Source organism: Rhinichthys klamathensis, unplaced genomic scaffold (assembly GCF_029890125.1).
Source record: "Rhinichthys klamathensis goyatoka isolate OS25496 unplaced genomic scaffold, OSU_Roscu_1.1 h1tg000101l_1, whole genome shotgun sequence".
NCBI lineage: Eukaryota > Metazoa > Chordata > Actinopteri > Cypriniformes > Leuciscidae > Rhinichthys > Rhinichthys klamathensis.
The window spans coordinates 1,562,364-1,587,484 of record NW_026606640.1 but is presented as its reverse complement, the minus strand read 5'-3'; the positions used below and the strand labels follow the sequence as shown (position 1 = coordinate 1,587,484).

General features: G+C 43.2%; 1 protein-coding gene across 5 annotated transcripts in view; it reads left to right on the top strand.

Moving 5' to 3' along the window:
- The first annotated feature begins 3,600 nt into the window (after positions 1–3,600).
- The window catches only part of mpp3b (MAGUK p55 scaffold protein 3b), a 61,471-nt gene continuing 39,950 nt past the window's right edge, over positions 3,601–25,121 (top strand). For 4 of the 5 annotated variants that reach the window (XM_056253098.1, XM_056253096.1, XM_056253095.1 and 1 more), the window contains exons 1-6: positions 3,601–3,703; positions 4,183–4,301; positions 4,381–4,458; positions 20,580–20,660; positions 21,156–21,293; positions 21,474–21,555. In XM_056253098.1, the coding sequence (XP_056109073.1) occupies positions 3,679–3,703; positions 4,183–4,301; positions 4,381–4,458; positions 20,580–20,660; positions 21,156–21,293; positions 21,474–21,555 (523 nt within the window). In that variant the 5' untranslated portion in view covers positions 3,601–3,678. The remainder of the gene's footprint in view (positions 3,704–4,182; positions 4,302–4,380; positions 4,459–20,579; positions 20,661–21,155; positions 21,294–21,473; positions 21,556–25,121) is intronic. The other variant, XM_056253097.1, reaches the window with a different exon arrangement.

Genomic DNA, 25,121 nt, shown 5'->3' with positions numbered 1-25,121 from the left:
GAACAGCAGGGTGGAAGGATCCTGCACTTAAAAGGATCTCAGCATCCAGTGATGCATTTTTCACTGGCCACATTCCATGACAGACAGTTTTGGAAAGACTCTGGGATGCACGTCCACTGGAATGAGGTAGAAGGATGCGGGGTGTCCCTTAATTTTTCTCAGATTCCCTTTAGGTTGTCACAGTAAATGCATTCAGTAAGCATTACTGAATTGGGTGAATTGAAAAATAGTGATGTAAATGTTGTATTTTGTGTGTTTTCTATTTGTTCCTCCTGAGCTTCTGCTTTTACTGTCTTGAGCCATCTTGAAGGTATTCCCTTGTACCTGTGATTTGTTGTCATGACTGTGTGTGTGTGTGGATCAGGTTTTACCAATGTTGTGGGTATTAACCAGAAAAATGTTTCAATAAACATACTAAATAATATCTTAGTGACAATATAAAAATGCAAAAAAGGTTTATATGAGGTCATGATCATGTGCAACCTGTCAACTACTGAATCAGCTTGTAGCACATTTACAGGTGCATATACAGTATTGTGATTTGATGGACAGGCTGTTTTCTGATCATTTGCTGAATTTGAATGAATTTGGCTCCATAGAGCTCAGTGACTCCTGCTGATGTCATTTGTGATAATCTTCTCCAAAGAGATTAATTTGATGTCTTTGCTGCCCATGCTTGTGTCCATACAAGCATTTATGTGCACAATGCACACACACACCAAGAGAGAGCAGAGCTGCCAACAAGAATGGTGGCCTTTAGCAGTACGTGATAGTGAAAGGGACAGATGGTGGCAGAAGAGTGGCTGATTGACCTTGTCCCCCAGCAAGGCATGTTTTCAGACTTTCATGAATCATTCTGTAAGGGCGAGATCTGGGCAAAAGACCCCCTGTTCTTCTGGAGAAAGAAAGGATGATAAAAGGTCAGACAGAACAGGCCCAAGGTCTTCAGACTGCAAAACAAAAGGTGGTTTCACTGGGGAGAATAATGTGCAATTTGGCTTTCATAACAATTAGGTTTTGTGTTTGGTGGTGTTTTGCATGACACTTTCACCGATGGTATTTTCAAATGGTAAGCTGGGCTGCAAAGTACTAGCGAGATGACCCTGATCTGACCATATGTCTGGTGAGAATCCCCATAATGCAGCTGCAGCATGTGAGGAAGATGGAGAGAGACACAGAGCAGCGTAATCTTTCCATCACGCACATCATAATCAGAGCGAATGGGAAAGAGAAAGTCTTTTGAGAGAATCAGCACGGATTAGAGGCTTTAAAAAAAAAAAAAAAGTCTGTAGTAAGGTTTCAGCTGATCTGGAACAAGCTGTACAAAATTTAAAATCATGACACCCCTCAATATTTCATCAACTGTAGGGTTTCAGCTCCTTGTGTGAAATATTCAAAATTCAGAATGTCTCTCAGATCTAATCTTTCATCAGCACAAGGTTGTGATTTCTGAAACCATAGGCCTCTGTTTGTAATTTAAGCCATTTAATGTAATCACTTTATGAATTTAAGACTTCCTGCTCTTATTTAAGAACTTTTTAAGGGCTTCATTTGTGTAAGGACGAATTAAGACCTGCAGAAACCCTGATATAGTGAAAAACGGTAAATGGTTTATTATTTGTAATTTTACTGTAAACTAATACTGTTAAAGTAATGGTATTTGCAAGTAAAATATGTGAATTATTATATATTATCATATAATTTATGGTGAAAACCAGTAGGCCTACATTCCAGGAATTTATATTTTGTTTAAATAAATAAAAAAATCTGATTTTTGTTATCAGTAATGTACATTATGGTCTTTTGTGTTACATTTCCTGTTATTTAGTTAATGTTGATTGCATTATTTTAGTGTCACGTTTTCTATTGTACCACCTGTATTATAATGGTTATCAGTACATTTTAAGGTACAAAGCAGATTTTGTTATTTTAAGTACTATTGGTATATTGACATTATTAAACTTATATGGTTTATGTTTAAATATATGGTTTTAAGTTAATATACAGGCAACAATATGCCTGTCACAATTACGTTAGTTTGGACTCGTTATGTTTCGTCATCGTCTGACTTCGTCCTTCGTTTGTTGTCAACAGACACTAATTATGTTCAGCTGTGCACTCATCAATCATCATCATTATCACCTGTATATGTTCAGTACTGTTTCAGTTCAGTGTCCGGTGTCGTCAGTGTTATGGTTCCTCCCGGTCGTCCGTCCACCTCCAGAGCCTCCTCCTGCCTGTCTGTGCCATCCCATCCCATCGCCAGCCCTCTTCACCATCCCTTCGCCAGGCCACTTAACCATCCCCTGATCCTCTTCGCCTCTTCTCCATGGTGCGAGGTCGCGCCTACCGGGAGGGGGCGTTCTGTCACCATCACATTCATTTGGACTCGTTATGTTTCGTCATCGTCTGCCATCGTCTGCCTTCGTCACTCATTTGTTGTCACGGACACTAATTATGTTCAGTTTATACTATCCAGTTAATACTATACTATTATGTCACTAATACTAATTATGCGCTCATCAATCACCATCATTATCATCTGTATATATTTTCAGTTTGGTGTCCGGGGTCATCAGTTATGCTTCTGTTTGCGTGCCTGTCTATGTTTGGATTTGCCTGTGGATACCATTAAAACCTGTCTTGGATCTTAATTTTCTTCGTTCTGTGTTTTTACAACTAGCCCGTGACATTGCCATTCCATAATACCTAATACCTGTCACCACTGTCACACATTTGATCTTAAAAGGGTTCTCCAATGTGATCATGGGAACATAAAAGGATATTGTATGAGAAATGTTCTCATATAGAATCTGCATTGCATTCTCAAGAAATCATGTTTTCGAGGACTGAATTCGCAGAACTGTTTAGGGCTGTTTTATTTGATTTGTAAATGGGCTAAATGATTTAACCATGCTTGCAGTAAAACCGAAAAGCATCAGTTTCAGACTCTTTAAAGAGACTTTAAAGTAGTGCAGCGAACACTGTTTCCTGTGATGTATCTCTGGATGAAAAGCAGTGATAAAGTATTGATTGTTGCCATGGGGATTATTTCCCCGGGGACTCGTTTTCAAGTGAAGTGATCATATTTCTACTTACTTCACTCATTTACAGGGATCTGTGTAGACCACCAGAATCTATATCCCCTCTAAATGCTTTTCTTCAATTGACTCATCACAGCAAAATCCTATCCGGATTAAACTGAGATGACTAAGTATAATTGAATTTAATGCCATGCCTAATGACTATTGTCATTGTCTTTCATTCTCCCCCTTTCCTCTATTTTTTTTCTCCTTATTTCTGTAACCAGTCTATTTTGTCTCATCTTTTTTTTTTAAAGCAAAATTTCACCTTATGGTGGTTTGTTATACTTCATAACAAACCTCACCATGCAAACAGCATTGTCATTTAAAGCCAAAATGAAACGATCTAGAGAGCTAAAATGTTATTTCCCTCGTATTGTCATTATTTTGGATTTGCCTCATTGATTTGATGTGTGGCACATAATTATTGAACAGCTATTTACCATGCAACCCACAGAAAGGAACAATTAAAATATTAACTTGCCAATTTTTTTCTCTCTCTCTTAAGGTTTTGTGGATAACATTTTGAATGATATAAGAGAAGAGGAGAACCCCTTTTCCTGACTCTCTCTGTCTGTCTCATGAGCAGCCAGCCATGCCTGTTCTCTCACCTACCACAGGTACAGCAGCTGTGATGCTCTCATATGATAAACTCACCTGATCATCATATTAAAAAAACACACAAGAAATGAATAGTGAAAGATTTTTTTTTTAATCATCTACATGAGATGTCATATCCAGTTATGTCCAAATTGCAGTCATATCTTCTGCCTAATAAAAGCCGTTTTATTTTATGTGGAAGCCGAAATGTTAAGTTCACATGACCAACTGAATACTTTAATATTATAAAACATATTCTGAAACATGGCCAGAGTTTTTTTTTTTTTTTTTTAATGGTATTGGTGACTAATATTTTAAACATGGCTAGAGTCTTTTTTCAATGGGATTGGTGACTAAAAATATTTGTTTTTATGTGATGTTACAGTACATCCACAATAATAGGTGTCAGTAATCCTGATGTATCGGTCAACGCAACAACTATTATATTATTCATGATTTTTAAAAAAATAATCTTTTTTTTCTCTTTTGCATGCTGCAGGTTTACATGAGATGCTAGCCCTCCTCACCTCCCAGCTGCATCCAGAAGCTAATCATAAGGAGGACCTGGTCTTCCTCAGGGAGGTCTTTAGTGATAGGAGCCTCAGCTTTCTTATGAAAGTGTGTAATGCTGGAGAAAATGTCTAATATCTTAATAGTGTTTTTGTGAATGATCAATCTGTACTAACCTGTCTTGTAGATTCATGTGCGACTGAGGCAGTTCCAGCTCCAGAGTCCGACCCCAGTGTTCCATAGCGCATCCTGCCTGGCCGAAGACGTAAGTGTGTGTCATCTCTGATACTGCAAACAATCAAATCCTCATTATAGCTAATATACAGTACATGAGTCTTCATAAGATTATATACAATATCACCCACAGATACTTGACTTAATAGTCAAAAATATTATTTGATACCAAAAATATTATTATTTGACTGCACTTACACTATTGGATGAGACCGTTTTCTGCAGAACTGCTTAAAAGATGAAATGAACTAATTTAATAATTGATGATCTTTACAGTGGATCTGAATCAATACTGAACTTCAGCCGAAATGAATTCTGTTTGCATCATTGAATCATTTTCCTGTCATTTTCGCTGTAAAGCTGATTTGAAACAATCTGTATTATATAAAACACTATATAAATAAAGGTGACTTGACAAGATATTAATAAAAAAAAAAACAGCAAAACGGTAATATTAATTTTTAACTGTTTTCTATTTTTTTTTTTTTTTTTACATTTTAAAATGTAACTTATTCCAGTGATTGCAAAGCTGATTTTTGATCAGTCATTACTCCAGTCATCATTGTCAATGATCCTCCAGAAATCATCGTCATTTGGTGCTCATGAAACATTTATTCTTATTATTATTAGTTGGTAACAATCTCACTGAACCCAAACTTTTGAATGGTTGTGTAGCCTATGTAAAACAGCAACACATTTTTAAACTATAAATTCATTCGATTTTTAAGGATTTATGTTTTACTGGATAACACAAATTGAACAAAACAAAAACAGTCACTTAATTCAGAACTATTTGTATGGCAGAAATATTAATAGTATGCTAGTATGCATTTTCAAATTCAGCAAGTGATTAAGAAATTTTTTGTACAGGGGCGGATCTAGAAAATATTTTATTGAGTGGCAAGGGGGTGGCATGAGGACTGTGACCGGTGACAACACCCAAGCAAGCAAGCATTTAATTATCTACACTAAATCTATTGTCAGGGGGAATAACTTGAGATTCACTCGCAAGTGCAGTTAAACAGTTCAAGACAGCAAAAACAAAACAAGAGAGTCAGCATGTCGTGGGTGCAGATGTCAAATCCTCGGCAGCGCCTGAGACTGCAATGGCTCTGAGGTTTGCCAATCCACCAAAGCCTGAATCTTGTCGGGATCCATGCTCACCCCCTCGGACAAGACGATATACCCCAAGAAAAGAACTGACTGTGCATGAAAAACGCATTTCTCTGCCTTGACAAAAAGCCCTTTCTCAAGCAGCTTCTAAAGCACCCACCTGACGTGCTGAACTGGAGAGACGCACAAAATATCCTGCACCTGCAGGGGGTAGAAGGCTGCGAGAGAATCAGAAAAATATTTCTCCACGGCCTCCCTTTCTGGAACAGAAACCTGCCTTTAGGCGGAGACATACCTGGCAATAAATCGATAGCACAGTCAAATGGACGATGTGGAGAAAGAGAAGCAGCCCGAGACTTACTGAACACTTCCTTCAGGTCCAGGTACTCAACAAACAGTGATTTGTTGCCAATTGATGTGAGGGTTATGGAGGGAAACCCAGGGGTGACCTAGGACTACTGGAATGAGAGGAGAATTGATTAACAGGAACCGTATTCAGTATGATTACCAGATGTGATGAGCTTCATCTGACCTGTAGAACGAGTGATGGATGAGAGAGCTTGACCAATGAGAGAGTTGACAGATATGGGATGAGAAAGTGTAACCACAGGAATCTTAAGCTGCTGAGCGAGAGTGATATATATGAATTTACCAATGGCTCTAGAGTCCAACAATCAAAAGTCACACCACCCGTCAGTAACCTCGGAACCACCTGCATGGGTTCCGGATCTAGTAATAATGGAACACTTAGCCTCTGGAACAAAATACTGATGCGCATGCTGATCACGCCATTATAGACAGGCATCAACTCAAATAGCCAGCTTGATGAGTCCATCCTAATCAGTGGGTAAATCCAGTGCAAATCGATTGCATGGTCTGTAACCGACCGGTTGTCTTGATGTAAATCCACCAGCACCTGGGCTGTGAAGCGCTCAGTCCAAACACCCTCTTCATCTCGTCAACGAAGGCCTGGAACGAGGGAAAGCCTGGATGTTGATTCTGCCAAACATATGCTGTTGCAAGGTTGTTAATGAATGCTGGGAAAACGGATCACGTGACTCCTTTTTATACTTTTTAGGATGGCTACCAGTACAATTTAGGATACAGTATAAGATTCTGATGTATGTTTTTAAAGCACTTCACGGAATGGCGCCAGAATACTTAGTCAAGTCATCTTCATTTATATAGCGCTTTTAACAATGTAGATTGTTCCAAAGCGGCTTTACAGTGAAAATAGGATATTAAAGTAACAGAGATTGTTTTGGCTTTATGGCAGCTCTAGAATAAAGTTATTTTCCAGCTAAAGTTAGTTTTGATTGATTCACTTCCGTCGCAACGATCATTAGTTAATAACTTAGGGGCCGCTAACACGACACCGTTTTAACAGAAAACTCTTAAGTCCACTCTACGCAAACTTTAAAAATGCGAACCTGTGAGAACGCTGTGTCTGGCCTTAAAATTTATAATACAGAATTTTATCGCTTCGGTGTAGCCACGTGAACCGGAATTATCCCGACAACGATTATCTGTACAAAGGTAAAGGGAAGGAGGCCTTCACAGGGGAGGGACTAGTTGACACTTCAGGATTGCGTTGTTGTCGTGTCCAGACGCAGGTTCTTCATCAGATCTGGATACGGCCTGGATCCGGCGGACTGCGGTAAACCTCGGGATAAACAGAGAGACTAATACTAGCGTAGATACCCTTCTTCTTATGATGTAACGAGTACATCAGGATTTATGGGAAGTGTTCCCGGTTACGGCTGACCTAATCCATGCAGCCTAACATTGAATTATAGAAGTATTTAGTGTGTTATGTGTATGCTAGGCCAAAGAGATGTGTTTTTAGTCTAGCTTTGAACTTACAGAGTGTGTCTGCTTCCCGGAAAATGTTAAAGGAGAACTCCGGCGCAAAATGAACCTTTGGTCTAATAAAACATTGGTACCTAGTCAACCGTTCTCTGAGATTTGTTTTCATGATAATCGAATGTAAAGAGTTTTATCTCTAAAAACTGTTTAGCGTATAACGCTAGTAATGGGGGCATTTAATAAGTAAAAAGAAATCGCTAGTTAATGCCACTAACAAGGCTCAAAATAGCCCCACACGAACACAGTAACATAATGAGGGTCCCTACATGCAAAACGAAGCATTGAGAACTTTGTAAGTGTACAGACCGTTTAATAAGAAGATAAAGATAAAGACAGTCCACTTCGTGTATACAGACAGGAGCCATCTTATTATGTTACTGTGTTCGTGTGGGGCTATTTTGAGCCTTGTTAGTGGTATAAACTAGCGATTTCTTTTTACTTATTATGTAACCCCATTACTAGTGTTATACGCTAAACAGTTTTTAGAGATAAAACTCTTTACATTCGATTATCATGAAAACAAATCTCAGAGAACGGTTGACTAGGTACCAATGTTTTATTAGACCAAAGGTTGATTTTGCACCGGAGTTCTCCTTTAAGAAGACTGTTCCAAAGTTTTGGTGCTAAATAGGAAAAGGATCTACCGCCAGCAGTCGATTTTGATATTCTAGGTATTGTCAACTGGCCGGAATTTTGAGATTGCAATAGACGTGAAGGACTATAATGCGTTAAGAGCTCGCTCAAGTACTGCGGAGCTAAACCATTTAGTGCTTTGTAAATAATTTATAAGATGTTTAATAGGGAGCCAATGCAGTGTTGACAGAACCGGGCTAATATGGTCATACTTCCTGGTTCTGGTAAGAACTCGAGCTGCTGCGTTTTGGACCAGCTGTAATTTGTTTATTAAGCGTGCAGGGCAACCACCCAGTAGAGCATTAAAATAATCTAGCCTTGATGTCATGAACGCATGAACTAATTGTTCCGCATTTGTCAATGAGGGCATATGACGTAATTTAGATATATTTTTAAGATGGAAAAATGCGGTTTTACAGATACTATTCACGTGACATTCAAATTAAAGATTGCTAAGGGTAGCATGTACAGAGTGAACAGCAACGGTCCTAGTACTGAGCCTTGAGGTACGCCATACTGAACTTGTGATCGATAAGACATCTCTTCATTTTCTGCTACAAACTAATAACGGTCAGATAAGTATGATTTTAACCATGCTAATGCAATTCCACTAATGCCAACATAATGTTTGAGTCTATTTAAAAGAATGTTGTGGTCAATAGTATCAAATGCAGCACTAAGATCGAGTAACACCAATAACGAGTAACACTTGTGAAGACAGAAGCTAGCGTTGCTTTGTTTGGGCAGGCTTTATAGTTTCCTGGTTCATGATGTCACCCACCTCTGACGTTCTGCCACACCATTGGACTGATTTTACATCAAGACATCATCACGCAAAGCATTCCCTTAGCATCAATCGATGCAGCGTCTCATTTCCTCTTCAGGGAAGCACTTTGGTCAGCCAGTGGAAATGTGCTATATAAATAAAATGAACTTTTACTTGAACTTGAACATGGAATCAATGTTGATGCCTTTGAAATCCTGCAGCAGAGCGATGACATCTCAGATCATTATTTAGTCTCGTCTTGTGTGTATTAGGATTAGGTCATTAGGATATGTACCGAAAACTTTTAAACTGGCTTTTATTAAACCGCTTATTAAAAAAACTAAACTTGATCCTACAGAATTAGTCAATTACAGGCTGATCTCGAATATACATTTTCTGTCAAAGATACTAGAAAAGGCAGTATCCTCTCAACTATCTTCCTTTTTGGAAAGAAATGGTAGCTGCAAGGATTTAGACAGTATCATAGTACTGAGACTGCTCAGAGTTACAAATGATTTGGTCTTATCATCCGCTCTCTATTAGTGTTCCTGGATCTTAGTGCTGCCGTTGATACTATCAACCACAACGTTCTTTTGAATAGACTCAAAAATTATGTTGACATTAGTGGAATTGCATTGGCATGGTTCAAATCATACTGTTATTATCAGTTTGTAGCAGTAAATTAAGAGATGCCATATCGATCACAAGTTCAGTATAGAGTACCTCAAGACCATTGCTTTTCACCCTGTGCATGCTACTCTTGAGAGATGTCATTAGGAAGCATGGCATTACCTTTCAGTTATGCTGATGATACTCAGCTCCCAATGAAACTTACCCCGACGAAGCTCAAATCGGATCCGAAATACGCATATGATCGGAAATTAATGACTTCCAGTCCAACGGTTGTCGATTGTCATGCAGTGGAAAGGCGGCTTTAAGGCAGGCTTACACTACACGACTTTTGGCTGGATTTTGCTGTTGCAGACAGCTTTCCAAGGTCTGCTACAAAACCCCTGAATCGCCGCCAAATCAGTACCGCAACGGTCACTGATGCTCGTCAAATTTAAGAAGGTCAACAACGTGATCTGAGCCTGTCTCGAGCAGTCACAGACGCTGTGATATTTTCGAACCTGTTTGATATTGTCGCCTTGTGATCGGATCTTGTAGTGTGAGCAAGAAACAACATGGTAACTGCTAGTGCTCATGCACCCTAATGTACGAATTGTTTTATAATAATAAATTGAAGGGTCCGATTCCAGAAGGGGAAGATACAATATACAATATTTATTTATAAAGCACATTTAAAAACAGCCAGGGCTGACCAAAGTGCTGTACAAGACAGAAGATATAATGCACAGGACAATAAAAATAAGCAATTAACAATCAGGGAGAATTAAAAGCAAGAGAAAATAAAAAAGTCTTTAAAGAAGATTTAAATATGGAAACTGAGGGAGCCAGTCTGATATAGAGAGGCAGACTGTTCCAGAGTTTTGGGCCAGCAGACGCAAAAGCACGGTCGCCTCGTTTTTTGAGTCTGGATCTAGGCACGATAAGAAGGCAGTGGTCACTGGATCTCAAGGTACGAGAAGGATTGTACAGACAGAGCAGATAGGTCAGGTACTGAGGGGCCAAATTGTTAAGAGCTTTATACACAAAAAGTAAAATTTTAAAATCAATTCTAAATTTGACAGGTAGCCAATGGAGTTTGAATAAGATAGGGGTGAGTGATTCATACTTGCGTGTCCCAGTGAGGAGTCTAGCTGCTGCGTTTTGCACTAGCTGTAGGCGAGAGAGAGAAGACTGAGATAGACCAAAATAAAGAGAATTACAATAGTCTAGTCAAGATGTTACGAATGCATGAATCACTGTTTGGAGATTACTCTGAGTTAGAAAAGGTTTCACTTTAGAGAGTTGGCGGAGGTGAAAAAAGCATGACTTTACGAAGGCACTGATCTGTTTATCAAATTTTAAGTTGTGGTCAAACAGAAAGCCCAGATTTCTTGCACAGTGGGTTTCATACGGTGCGAGAGTACCACGGTCAACATCATACGCGCAGTTTTCCCTGGGGCCGAAGATAATTATTTCTGTTTTATTTTCGTTTAGGTTTAGAAAGTTACTTGAAAGCCAAAGTTTAAGTTCACTTAAGCGGGCAAACAGGGGTTGTAGACCATGTTTAGCATTATGTTTTAAAGGAAAGTAAATCTGAGTATCGTCAGCATACAGATGAAAGGATACTCCGTATATGTTAAAAATGGAAGCCAGAGGTAGCAAATATAGAATAAACAATACAGGCCCGAGGATTGATCCCTGTGGGACTCCGCAGTTCAGGGGTACACTAGAGGAGGAGTGATGCCCAAAACGGACACTAAAACATCTGTTGGTCAGATAGGAGCGGAACCACTGCAAGACTATGCCTCGAAAGCCCACGGATGTCTCCAGACGTCGCAGCAGGACCTCATGATCAACTAAGTCAAATGCAGCACTCAAATCTAATAAAACTAGAGCCAGTGATTTCCCAGAGTCAGTTTCAGAGAAAATATCACTTGAAGCTCTTAAGAGAGCAGATTCGGTACTGTGTAAAGCTTTAAAACCAGATTGAAATGTTTCATGGAGGGAATTTACAGATAGATATGATTGTAGTTGAATCAGTACAACTCTCTCAATGATTTTTGAAATGAAAGGTAGGTTAGAAATAGGACGAAAGTTACAGAGAGCGGAATGATCGAGATTAGTTTTTTTAAGATATGGCGTCACCACAGCAACTTTCAGACTGCTTGGGAAGGAACCAGTTGACAGGCATTTGTTAATTAAAAGTAACAGTCCAGGACCAACTGTGGCCATGATTTGTCTCCGGAAAAAAGGTGGAATAATATCCTGTGGACAGATGGTAGGTTTTACATGACCAACAATTTTGTTACATGTGTCCAGATCAATCGGCTCAAACTCAGACCAGGTGGAGGGACATAATGGATCAACATGTGTATATCCAGAGTTAGACAAGTGAGATCTTAAGGTTGTTATCTTATTAACAAAGAACCTCCCAAAGTTATCACAGAGAGCAGTAGAGGGTTCTAAGATGGGATGCACAGAGGGATTTAATACTGAATTAATAGTAGCAAAGAGAACTTGAGGTTTATGACAATTATTAGATATGAGTTCAGAAAAATGTTTACATTTTGCAGACTTTGCAGCATTCTGAAACGCCTTGTAGGCGTTTTTCATGATTTCATACGAAACCTGCAGATGGTCCTTTTTCCACTGACTTTTTGCCTGTCTACATACCCGTCTAAGGGTACGTGTAGTGTCAGTGTGGAAGTGTGGAAGATTCTGTAATCCCTCTTCATAATTAACAAGAAATATATTTTTTAAATATATAGGCTCAATTTTCTCATCTTTTTTCTGCACATAGGCCTATGACTTGGGAAGCAAGCATGAGAGGCTCTCTAAAGACTTACATTAATCCTTGTGAGAAAATGTTATTTTGTTGTTGGTCTAGGGTTGCTGCTTTGCTAAAGATCTTGTAGTTTGTGCACCTTATCGACATTGTGTAGTATGAGCTGCTAACAAGAAGTTGACAAGAAAACTTGTGTAGTGTGAGCACCATTGCAACTCATGTAGTCTCATAGTTCTGTAGTGTGAGCTTGCCTTTATTGTGGTTCCTTTGAATAATGTGAACGCTGCCATCCGAACACTGGTGCGCACCAAACAAGCGGACAAAGACCGCTGAAAAGATGGGTCTCAGGGAGTTTTCACACTGACAGTTTAGTTAGGCCCCTGCACAGTTCACATAAATAATTGGTAATGTGAAAGCTGTCTCATGTTAGGACCAAACTCAAGGCAGGAAGTTTGCTGCAAACAACCGCAGCAAACGTGCCCAGTGTAAAAACGCCCTCGGTCTGCTTCCAAACCAACTTTGGTGCGGTTCGAATGAAATATGAACGCAACACGGATCAAAGACATCTAAACGAACCAAAAACAGGAAGCCGAGACCCTAGAAAGGATGAAATGCTCACACATAGGCCTACCTGTTTTTTCTCGTCATAATCGTGATGTTGCCATCAGAGTTCAGTACAGGCGTCAGAACCGCGTCTCCTCGCAGCAGATCTTCTCTTGTGTGTGATGGAGGGATCCTTGCCAGTGTTTTTGACTACTTCACATTTTATAAGTTCTTAGCTGGTCAAAATACCATCATATGTGGGCTACGCACATAAAACGAGTGCATTTAGCCCAGCACAGCACACAGCATTGTTTTGGATGTTGGGTAAGGTCCGTCTTAAAATAGGCAATACGTCATAAAAGCCAACCAAGCACTTTTTAGGTTCTATGTTAAAAATGCCAATCTGAACGCTAAGCGGGCCAGAACTAAATGTTTTTTTTTTTGGTCCAGACCAAACCAACCAGGCAAACCAAACTACAAGTGTGAACACACCCTAAAATGCATGTTTGAGCTGTTTTAACTGAAAGCAACTTGCACTGACATATCTTAAAATATGTCACTGCCATTGTTTTGTCTCAAGATGCACACCAGTTATGTTTTTTTTCCTAAGGCACGTTTATAAAAGCTACTTAAATGTCTCAATTTAACTAAGGCTTAATCCTGGTTTAATCTAAGCCCTGTCTGTGAAACCAGGTCAAAGAGATCGTAAAACTAATCCAAATGAATTGAGTGGTTTAGTCCAAATTTTCTGAAGAGACACGATCACTTTATGTGATGAACAGATTTAATTTAGGCTTTAATTCACATATGAATAAAAGCCTAAATTAAATCAATAAATTCCATTTCTTTAGTCAGATCGGAGGGCAAATGTGCTTATTTCCACGATGAAAGTGGAGCAGGCAGTCGGAGCACGCCACAAATAATCAAGTCAAGTCACCCTCATTTATAAAGCGCTTTTAACGGTATGGATTGTTTGAAAGCAGCTTTACAGTTATAATAGAAATTAAAGCTGCAAGCAGCGATGAAAGGGCCCTCGCACCCGTGCCACCGCCACCCGGTGGCTTTAGGAAGACAGAGCACGGTGGGCAGTATGTAAATATAGGGAGAATATGTTAAAGTAATTTGCCCCACCCAATTCTGAAACCCACATCACATGTACATTTTCACCACTTCTGAAGTGTGTGCAAAGTTTCATTAGTTTTCGAGCATGTTTAAGCCGGAGGACTATGTCAAAGTCATTTATTTTTATCACACTTCCTGCTACCAGCAGGTGGCGCTATTACAATAATCTAATATGAGGATGGTCATGTGTTCAGGACAGGACTCTTATCACACATGTGAAGTTTGGGGCAGATCGGACATTGTATGCCTGAGTTACTGCAGGCTGTCTGTGGTTGCCTAGCAACATCGGAACTGCATCATTTACACAGAAGTTATCTGATGATGCATATTTCACCCAGAGGCTGAAATTGGATTTGCACATCTACATTTTTGTCAGGCCGCCGAGGTCACATCCTTCGACGAAAACTCTAGATCTTCGCAATTTAACGTCGCAAAGGCCTTAAGATTAGACTGACAAAATATTATGTGGATCTGATTTAATCTCTAGGAGGAGTTCGTTAAAGTACAACATCAGGAAATTACGAAAAATGCACAAAATCTAGGAGGAAGTTCAAAATAGCTCACTTCCTGTTGTGTTTAGGGCTATGCTCCAAGAGACTTTTTTGTAGGTATTGGGTCATTACATGTATGTACCAAATTTCATACCTGTACGTGAAACGTAGAGCCGGGGCAAAATCTGGGGGCAATAATTTACCGAATTTGCCCCACCCAATTTTGAAAACCATATCACACGTAAATTTTCACCACTTCTGAAGCGTGTGCAAAGTTTCATGAGTTTTTGAGCATGTTTAGGCCCTCTAAAAAGCGATTCTTTTAAGAGAAGAAGAAGAAGAAGAAGAAGAATAAAAAACAGAGCAAAAACAATAGGGTCCTCTCACCATCGGTGCTCGGGCCCTAATTACCGTAACAGATTGTTTAGGCTTTACAACAGCATTAGGATAAAGTTATTGTCCAGCTAAAGTTAGTTTTGATTGATTCACTTCTGTTGCGAAGATCATTAGTTATTAACTTAGGGGGCGCTAACACGACACCGTTCTAACAGAAAAACGATACTGGTTACTAACGTAACCTCGGTTCTCTCTAGAAGAGGGAACGAGTATTGCGTAAGTTTAGCTTACGCTACGGGAAAGATTCATCTTCTCGAGATATTGAAGACAAAATTATCCTTAATTTTGTATATGTTGTCAACGCAGTGCAGCAGTTAGCAGACCTAGAGCGGGCATGCTAGCGCGCTCATAGGCTGCTCTGCGGGAACTACACAGCTTACTAGTGTGCCCGACGTGACGTCACGTCCAATCGAGGGCGCGCTGCATCCTAGCCCACCAGAATGGGCGTGCCTTAGCGTATATAAGCGGGGCTCGGAGGCTGATTCTCTGGTTTTCATCGACTGAAGCGAAATAGCGCTTGTGGCGTTTAGCACGGCAGGTTACGCAATACTCGTTCCCTCTTCTAGAGAGAACCGAGGTTACGTTAGTAACCAGTATCGTTCTCTTACGAGAGGTTCTCTCGTATTGCGTAAGTTTAGCTTATGCTACGGGAACCCATTGTCCACGCCGTGCGCGCCCGCATCCACCTCATTAGTCACAACACTTCTGTGAACCTAGAAAGTGGGAATAACACGCATGTACATATGCGCGAGCATAAGCGCGAGTACCATGAGCGTATAAGCGTGTGTAAACAAGCACTGACAGACAATACAGAGCGGCCATGTGTGGCCGTTGTATAGGCATATATAGCACATAACCTGAAACAGTGCAGCTCAACCAGAAGAGCTGAATTCACTTGAGGGTAGTCTGCGCATGATAGTATCTGGACAGGGCTAGCCTCTCACTTAAACAGACAGCAGTTTCGCCTGCAGGGCGGGAACTTCTAGGTTATAAAACCTGACAAAGGTGGACGGAGAGGACCAGCCCGCCGCCACACATATGTCTTGAATGGAAATTCCACTTGACCATGCCCACGACGAGGCCACGCCTCTAGTGGAATGAGCCCTGATGCCCAAGGGGCACTGCAGACCTTTTGCCGTGTAAGCGGCTGCGATTGCGTCTACTATCCACCTGGACAGGCTCTGTTTCGAGGAGGCGAGACCTTTAGTGCGCCCACCTAACGAAACAAACAGCTGCTCAGAGCGCCTGAATGGGGCGGAGCGCGTAATGTACAATCTCAGAGCTCTGACTGGGCAGAGGAGATTAACATCACTTTCACTATCGGATGCTGGCAGAGCCGATAGAGAAATGACCTGTGCTCTGAATGGGGTGCCAACCAATTTGGGAACGTAACCATGTCTAGGCTTGAGGATGACTTTAGAGTCATTCGGGCCAAACTCAAGACACGACGCGCTTACAGACAGCGCGTGTAAATCCCCCACGCGTTTGATTGATGACAGTGCGATCAGAAAAATAGCTTTGAGCGACAGGTATTTCAGGTCCGCTGTGTCCAGGGGTTCAAAGGGGAATGCTTTCAGGGCCTCTAGGACCAGTGAAAGGTCCCACATAGGAACCGAGGGGGGGGCGCAGGGGGTTCATCCTTCTGGCTCCTCTGAGGAAGCGGATGATAAGCTCGTTTCTGCCTATTGACTGGCCGTGCATTGATTCAGAGAATGCTGCAACAGCCGCCACATAGACTTTGAGCGTGGAGGGGGATCTGCCCCTATCCAGCAGCTCTTGAAGGAAACTGAGCAGCCGCGGGACCCCACACGTTCGCGGATCAAGGTTTTTGTTAGTGCACCACTTAGAGAACACAGACCATTTGGACGCGTAGAGCCTTCTGGTAGAAGGTGCTCTAGACTGCGAGATTGTGTTCATTACTGCGTCTGGCAGGGATACCCGTTGATCACCCACACGTGTAGCGACCAACGCTCCGGGTGGGGATGCCAGATCGAGCCGTGCGCTTGAGAGAGGAGGTCTGCTCTCAGCGGGACAGGCCATGGGGCTGTCTCCGCGCTGTGCAGGCTCGAGAGACTGAACCGGAGGAGCGGGCGCAGCTGTATATGGGGCGGCTCGCTGAAAACAGTGACAGGCTGTTTTATATGCAGCCTCGCGATTACTGTGAATGGGGGGAGCTTTGTGATCACATTGTGATGCGCGAGCGGCGCCTTGAGAGGCGTGCAGGCTTGTAAGCGCGGGCGCTCGTGGGCGGACGCGTGACTTACAACCATAGATTGACCGGCATGAGCTTGCGCTTTGTGGCGTGTGTTTAACAGCACTGGCAAAGCACGTGTCAGTAAGCGTGAGCGCTTGTGAGCGGGCATGAGACTTACGTTTATATTGTGGCTCATGTGGGACTGCGCACTGTGGTGCGCGCGCGGCTTTGTGTGAAGCGCGCGGCTTGGCCGTGTGACAGAGCGGGCAGATAGAAGATGTGTGCACGTGGGCACATCTGCTATGGGCAACACTCGAGCAGCATTTGCCTGCTTCATGAGAGTGGGCTCTATGTGGGACACGGGAAGTGTTGTGTTTACATGTAGGGGTGAACACTGGGTTGTGGGCACTTTTACTACACATAAAACACCTCCGGCATGAGCCAGATAACCAGATAACTTGCTCTTTATGAGATTTCTCTGGGTCGCCATAAAAACGGCGTTTGTGTGCAGGCGAGCGGGTTGTGTAACCGACTCGTTGACTGCTAAATGATCCACTGCAGTAGCCTGAGATGAGGGGACTGACAGGGCTAGAAGTTTTGGCGGTGGTCCGGCCGCGGCGAGACACAACCGGCTTTTTCCTCCTGATGGTGCTAGGAGGGCTTCGCGTGCTCAGGTTTCAACGCGATCTTCGGCCGAGGCCCTCGTGGGGGGTGCGGCCTGCTGCGTTTAGCTGAGCGCGATCTAGGGCGGCCGCCCTGTCGCTGCGAAGATTGGCTGTTCTGTCTGGGCTGAGCTGGGCGCTGCGTGGCGGCTCGTGCAGGCGGCTGGTCACGTGAGCGACCTGCAGCGGAGCTAGCGCGACGCGGCAGGAACAGGTTCATGGCTTGCGACGTTTTCTGCACCTCAGAAAAACGGTCGACGATTCCATTCACTGCTGGGCCGAAGAGACCGGAGGATGAGAGAGGGGCGTCGAGGAAAACGGATCGCTCAGACTCTCTCATGTCAGCCAGCGTCAGCCAAAGGTGCCTCTCAGTTACAGTTAACGAGGCCATGCATCTCCCCAGGCCCTGGGCCGCAGACTTAGTAGCGCGAAGGGAGAGATCCGTCGCGCTCCTCAGGTCCGTAACGGCAGCTGGGTCCCGGCCTTTCTCGTCCCACTCACGGAGGAGATCGGCTTGGAGAATTTGCAGAACAGCCATTGAGTGCAGGGCGGAAGCTGCTTGTCCGGCGGCGGCGTAAGCGCGACCGACAAGGGCAGATGTGGTCCTGCAGGCTTTAGATGGTAGGGCAGACTTTGAGCGCCATCTCGCGGAGGGCGGGCAAAGGTGCGCTGCGACAGCTTCCTCGACCTTCGGAATAGAGCTGTATCCCTTCTCGGCGGCGCCATCCACTTGGGAGAGAAACGCAGAGACAGAGGAATGAAGCCTCGCGGAAAAGGGGCATTCCACGATTTAGCCAGTTCCGAGTGCAGCTCAGGGAGGAAGGGCGCGGGCCTGGAAGCGGGCGCTTGACAGCGGCGACTCTGAAGAAAGCAGCCATCAAGCCTGTTGGGGGCGGGCTCCTGAGGCGGTGACCACTCAAGCCCGAGCCGGTCGACGGCCTGAGACAGGAGGCGCATCAGTTCGGCTTCCGCTCCAGCGCGTGTTCTCCTAGACTCCTGAATAGAAGAGGAGGCGGAGCGTTGAGAGCTCGACCAGTCCTCGCTATCCGAAGCTAGGATGGAACAGCTATCTCCTGCGGCGGGTCCATCCGCGTCGTCCTCAGACTCGACGGCAGGGCGGGCCGTAGCCGGCGGCTGTGCGTCGGTGAGAAGAAGCGAGGAGGGCGTCGGCGAGGCTCGAGGGAGGGACTCCGGCGAGCGCGTCGCGGCGGCGGCAGGCTCCTGCGGCCTTTGTGAACGACGCTTCTTTTTCCTCCGCGGTGCAGCAAAGGGCGGAGAGGTAGCTTCGTCCTGGAAGGCTTCGAGTCGAGCCCGCAGGGTCGACATCGGAAGATCCTCACAGTGCTCACATCCTCCCGAAGAGAGGGCAAGAGCAGCATGTTCCTGGCCCAGGCAGAGAGCGCATATAACGTGGCGGTCTCCGACGCTGAGAGGGGCTCTGCACGAGCCGGAAGTGGACCGAGACATCTTTAAAAAGGTGGCGAAGGTGGCCGGCTTCCTCAGTCACTGTCCTAGCTGGCTTGTCGCTGTTTCAACGGCGGCGGCCTCTCAAGGTCCAGCGATGCGAGCAGCTTCGCTGAAGAGATGAAAATCAGAGAATCAGCCTCCGAGCCCCGCTTATATACGCTAAGCCACGCCCATTCTGGCGGGCTAGGACGCGGACGTGACGTCACGTCGGGCTCACTGGTAGGCTGTGTAGTTCCCGCAGAGCAGCCTATGAGCGCGCTAGAATGCCCGCTCTAGGTCTGCTAGCTGCTGCACTGCGTTGACAACATATACAAAATTAAGGATAATTTTTGGCTTTAATATCTCGAGAAGATGAATCTTTCCCGTAGCGTAAGCTAAACTTACGCAATACAAGAGATCCTCTCGTAAGAGAACTCTTAACGTGCTCCGGTCGCCCATCCGCTCAAAACAGTGCCTGGTGTCTCGAGAACCCACTCCCTGAAATAGGTTCGAAGGTGCAAACGATTATCCTTTATCTCTGCGCAAAACTCAAAAACGCAAACTCGCAAAAATGCAGACGGCGCGCACATGCGCATTACATGTACAGTCCGTAGGTATGCGTGTTTGAATATATATGTGCGCAGGCGTGTAGTCCTTCTTCACAAATCACCCAACAAACTACTTGTCTGGTCTTAAAAATTTATAATACAGAAATTTTGTCGCGTCTGCATAGCCACGCGAACCGGAATTATCCCGACAACGTTTTATCTGTACAGAGGTAAAGGGAGGGAGGCCTTCACTGGGGAGGGACTAGTTGACACTTCAGGACTCCGTTGTCGTCGCGTCCAGGCGATGGTCCTTCATCAGATCTGGATACGGCCTGGATCCGGCGGACTGTGGTAAACCTTGGGATAAACAGAGAGACTAATATTAGCGTAGACGCCATCCTTCTTATGATCTACCAAGTACATCAGGATTTACTATGGGAAGTGTTCCCGGTTCCGGCTGATCTAAACGATGTAGCCTAACATTGAATTATAGAAGTCTATAATGTGTTATGTGTATGCTAGGCCAAAGAGATGTGTTTTTAGTCTAGAATCAAATAGTCAAATAGTTACAATGCAGTTAAAAATAAATGACAAGCACTGTGGAAAACAATACCGCAAATTTCTCAAATTTTCCGATTCACAAACACAAATGGAGAAACAATTGAACTGGGCTATGTAGCTATCCCCTGTTAAAGAAGTTGACTAGCCTACACAGCACGAGCAGCCGTGCAGCAGACGTGTTTTCTTGCCTTTTTTTTTCCGCGGTACATCTTTTTATGTCATCATATATTAAAGCGCAGCTGCTAAAATGAGGCACAGAATAAACTGGTTGCTTTTATTTTAATACTGGGATAAATCTGGGATGGCAGATGGGGTGGCAATGCTTTTTTTAATGTGGCAGCCTGGTAGATCCGCCCCTGAATTGTTGTCAGGTTTTGGCATTTTTGATTACACTAGTCTTGTGGTTTGCGCTGACAGGTCGCAGAGGAGCTACAGAATGGACCACTGGAAGACGATGAGAGAGAGCTATTAACACTTCTTACCACTCCACATGTGAAGGTGTGAAAGTCACTTGTGCCTTCTATAGAGATTTCCCTAACTGTGTGTATACGTGTCTTTTTGGTGAATCATCTCATCTCTAAATACAATTTATGATATTTTTAGAAATAAGGTCAGATGTATATAAATAGTTGCTCAACATCGGTATGCAGATTCTGTTACATATATGAGGCTGACACAAAAATTCCTGTTAAATCGGTATTTAAAAGAATATTGGCCTAATTACGCTTAAATAATTTAATTGTGTGTGGCATGACAAAATAGAATCAGATTTGCGTTTTACGACGTTCTAATTGGACTCTATCATTTCCTCCATGTGCCCCAGGCATCGGTTTTCTCTATTCTCTCTCTTTTTTATTACTACTCTAAGTCAATCCATCTCTGTCTGCATATTAATTATGTCTCCCTTTTACACACGTGCACATTCTTTTTCCACAGCACTAGTGGCTCATCCTGTCAACTTTTGTTATGATTATTCTCTCCATGACCCATCAGGCAGTGCTAACAGTACATGACACGGTTGCACAGAAGAATTTTGAGCCTGTGCTCCCCCCTCTACCAGATGATCTAGACGATGAACTGGAGGAAGAATCAGTGAAGATTGTGCGTTTGGTGAAGAACAAGGAGCCTCTTGTGAGTTTCAGCAAAAAAAAAAAAAAAAAAGTAGTACTTTATGCATCAGAACAGGTTACATAAAATGTATTTTATGATGGTTGAGCTGTTTTGTCTATAAAATGGCTATTCTATCCACTATCATAAAAGACATACGAAATATAGTCTTATATAACTTTTGCAATTGATTGTGTCTCTTAGGGTGCGACCATCCGCAGGGACGAGGTAACTGGAGCGGTGGTGGTTGCTAGGATCATGAGGGGCGGGGCTGCAGACCGTAGTGGTGAGTGACAGCCAGGTCCCTCCCCTTCTCAGCATAACATTTTTTTACCCGTGCCAACTGTGTGTTTTTACACTGTGGCCAGACAACTATCTCAGCAGATTTGATGTAACATAATCTGTAATGACGCAATCAGGGACCATCTCAGTCAAAAACTGTTCAATCTGTAAAACCATGACAGACGATTTAATTCTCAATGGAGAGATAAAGTGAGGGAATTGAATAACCATTTCTTAAATTGTTATGCAAAGCATTTACTGAGAATCTCTCCTATTAGAAATAAAAAATGATTTAAAAAATACAAATCGAATGAAATGAAAATTAGATGTCAGCAACCAAGGAGACTGTAATCACAGCAGAATCATTATTTTCTTGATATTAATAGCATTTATAGCAGATTTTTATGATCACAAGCAAAATATTGACTAAAATCCTTGAGATTATGATTTGCTTTGGGATTACAGATTATACTGGAAATATACAGAGCAGATTTCATGGTTGCCATGGAAATTCTGCTGAAATATGATGTGCACATTGTGTGCAAGGTTGTTCTATTGAATACATCTGTTAGAATGCATGCAATGTTATAACATTCAATGAAAAAAAAAAAAAACAAGATTGGGAAATATTTGTAGATAATGTTTTTCTATACAGTGGGGTCCAAAAATCTGAGACTAATCTGTCTATTTATTTTCAGGATTAAATAAAAATCTTAGTTTTAGGATTTACCAATAAAAGTTTCAAACAAAGAAATGTTAAAATATATAGGCTACCTATTGTAATTTTTTACTATTTATTTGAATTATTATGAATTATAAAGATAATATATAGTTTATAAAGTATATAATGTATAGTATAATGTTATGAAGATAATTTATCATGTAAAATGTTGTATTAAAGGGACACTTCACCACTGGCAAAATCGACTTTCAATTAAACTTGGCTGCTTATACAGTAGAAAGGTGAGGGGGGAAAAGGTGCTTCCAATCCTGACTAGAGAAAATAGAGAAAAAAGGCGGCTTTCTTCCCTTTTGCCAAATAGGTAGAAAAAGGTCAATATGGCCACTCCCACCAGTCTAATAGGATATGTTTACCACCACAGTTAAATACAGCCTTGCTTTAGTAGGAAATACTTCTTAGCAATTTTTTTGTCATAATGGTGTGAACTTGTGTTGTTCCTGGGTGCAAGAATTCATAGAGTAAATATTTAGTGGGAGTGAGTTACTTTCGGTTCCCAGTGAGATATCCGCCGCAGAGAAACGGTTCTGTCAGTTCCACCCAACCCCCCAAGCAAAACGCTGTTGCTTACTGGTAAGAAACCGAGATAAAGTTGGCTTGACGTTTGATATTTGTCAGAGATTGAGCCTCAGAAATCTTCAATAGATTGTTAATGATTAAGCATAATGACAAGAACATGCCGTGTTCGTTTGTATTTTTTTTTATAGTTTTTAAGGTTTTAGGTCTTGAGCGCTTGCAACTGATATGTTGCAGGATTAGGACCATCTTTAAAGTATAAAACGAAGAGCATAAACACACAATTATTCTATCCAAATGTTTCACTCTTGAAAAAAGCACACAAATACACACAACTCTTACATGCTAACATAACTTTAAAAAAAGTTGTTTCAATAATAGTGTTCTCTTTAGTATACAGCCTGTGAATTTCACAGACAAATGGCCTTTCCCAGCTCGCACTGAACGGCCATCTAGTCAGATTTTCTCGACTGAAGCACGAAGATTCATCTCCTTGCTGACTCTGATGCCGTGCCAGGAATGTGGCTGATTCACGGCTGCCCTGCGTCCCTCAGATGAGCACTCTGAGTGGGACAGCTGTCTGGGCCGCACCCACGCAGAGACTGCAATCACAGAGACTAGCTGCTCTCACTGCGAGAAAGAAAGCTATCCCGCCTCGCACGCTCTCCCGTTATCTTCCCCTCTCGAGCCGAGACGGAAGAAACAGCATAGCCGCGGGACGGAGCAACAGGGCTGCAGCGAGCTCACGTTGGCCCAGTGCCCGCGTGCCCTGCTCTCCCCACAGCGTGCTGATTCGCCAGTGCTCTTCACCAACACCCCTTTTCTGGCTCGAGTCACATGGTTTCAGTGTGAAAAACAGTGTGTTCACCTCCCAACCCCCTGTTCAGTTCCGGGTGCTGGAGGCGTTGTGTTTGTTGCCAGTACTGGACCCCCATCTCCTGTTGTAAGGGCGCCCAGACTAACCCCCCCCCCACACCCCGGTCTCTGATGCCAATTCCAATGCCAAAATACAGGTTATGCTAAAAAAGGGTGCGAGAGAAAAGGTTCCCACAGCCCACAGCGAGTCAGGCTTTTACAGCCGCTACTTCCTGGTCCCCAAAAAGGGTGGTGGCCTCTGGCCATATCCTCGATTTGAGATCTCTTATAAGACAGCCGTTCAGGATGCTTCCTGTTATGCATTTAGTATTAGAAACTGGGTTGTCGTGCAATTGTTGTCTTATGCTTTAGATGGTGCTGTGTGATTGCATATACCTTGAACATCGGCTAAGTAAAGTTTAAGTTGTAAGTGCACTCAGCCTCCATTGTGTTATTGCAATCTTCCATTGGGTTATTGCAATCTCTAGCTCCATAGAATGTAATGATGTTCTGATAAACACAACACTTAACCTTGAAACAAATCCTCTTGCAGCCTCTTGCCCAGGGGATTGTTTTTTATCGGTGGATTTGAAGGATCTAAGGACATACTTTCACATCCAGATAGCCCCCCATCACAGACAGTTCTTGAGATTTGCGTTCGAGGGGGTGGTTTATCAATGTACAGTCCTGCCATTTGGACTGTCTCTAACTTCGAGCACTTTTACGAAATACATGGATGCAGCTCTCTCCCCACTGAAACAGAGGGGAATTTGCGTCCTGAATTACCTTGGCGATTGGCTACTTTTAGCCCAATCGAAGGAGGAGCTGTGTGCTCACAGGTATCTGCTCCTCAACCACTTCGAATGCCTGGGTTCAGAATCAACCTGAGAAAAAACTTGCTGTCACCCATCCAACGCATTGCTTTCCTTGGGGCAGTACTCGACTCGTTTGACATGCAGGCTTGGATCTTGCCGGGTCGCTTCCTGAAAATTCAGTTGCTAGCGACGGCTTTCAAACCGGGGAGCAACCTCCCTTTAAAAACATTTCAGAAGCTACTGGGCCTCATGGCAGCTGCCTCTTCAGTAGTTCCCTTGGGCCTGTTATACATGCGGCCTCTACACCACTGGTTGAAGGCCTGCATCCCACCTTGAGTGTGGCGCGAGTGTTGTGTTATTCTAAGGGTAAGGCCAGGAGGCTAAACCCGCCTCACCCCTACACAGTCCCTTCCTGGGACCTGTCCATTGTTCTGAGGGCACTCAGAGGCCCTCCATTTAAGTCGCTCTTGACAGCCGACTTTCGGCCTCTTTCGCTAAAGACTGCTCTCATGCTGGCTCTGGCATCGGTCAAGCGAATTGGTGATCTGCAGGCTTTCTCAGACGAGGCTATGTGCCTATAGTGCTCTACACGCCCTTTAGACCACAGATTATGTCGCTCTCTGCTCTCCCCGCTCTCCCCTTTCC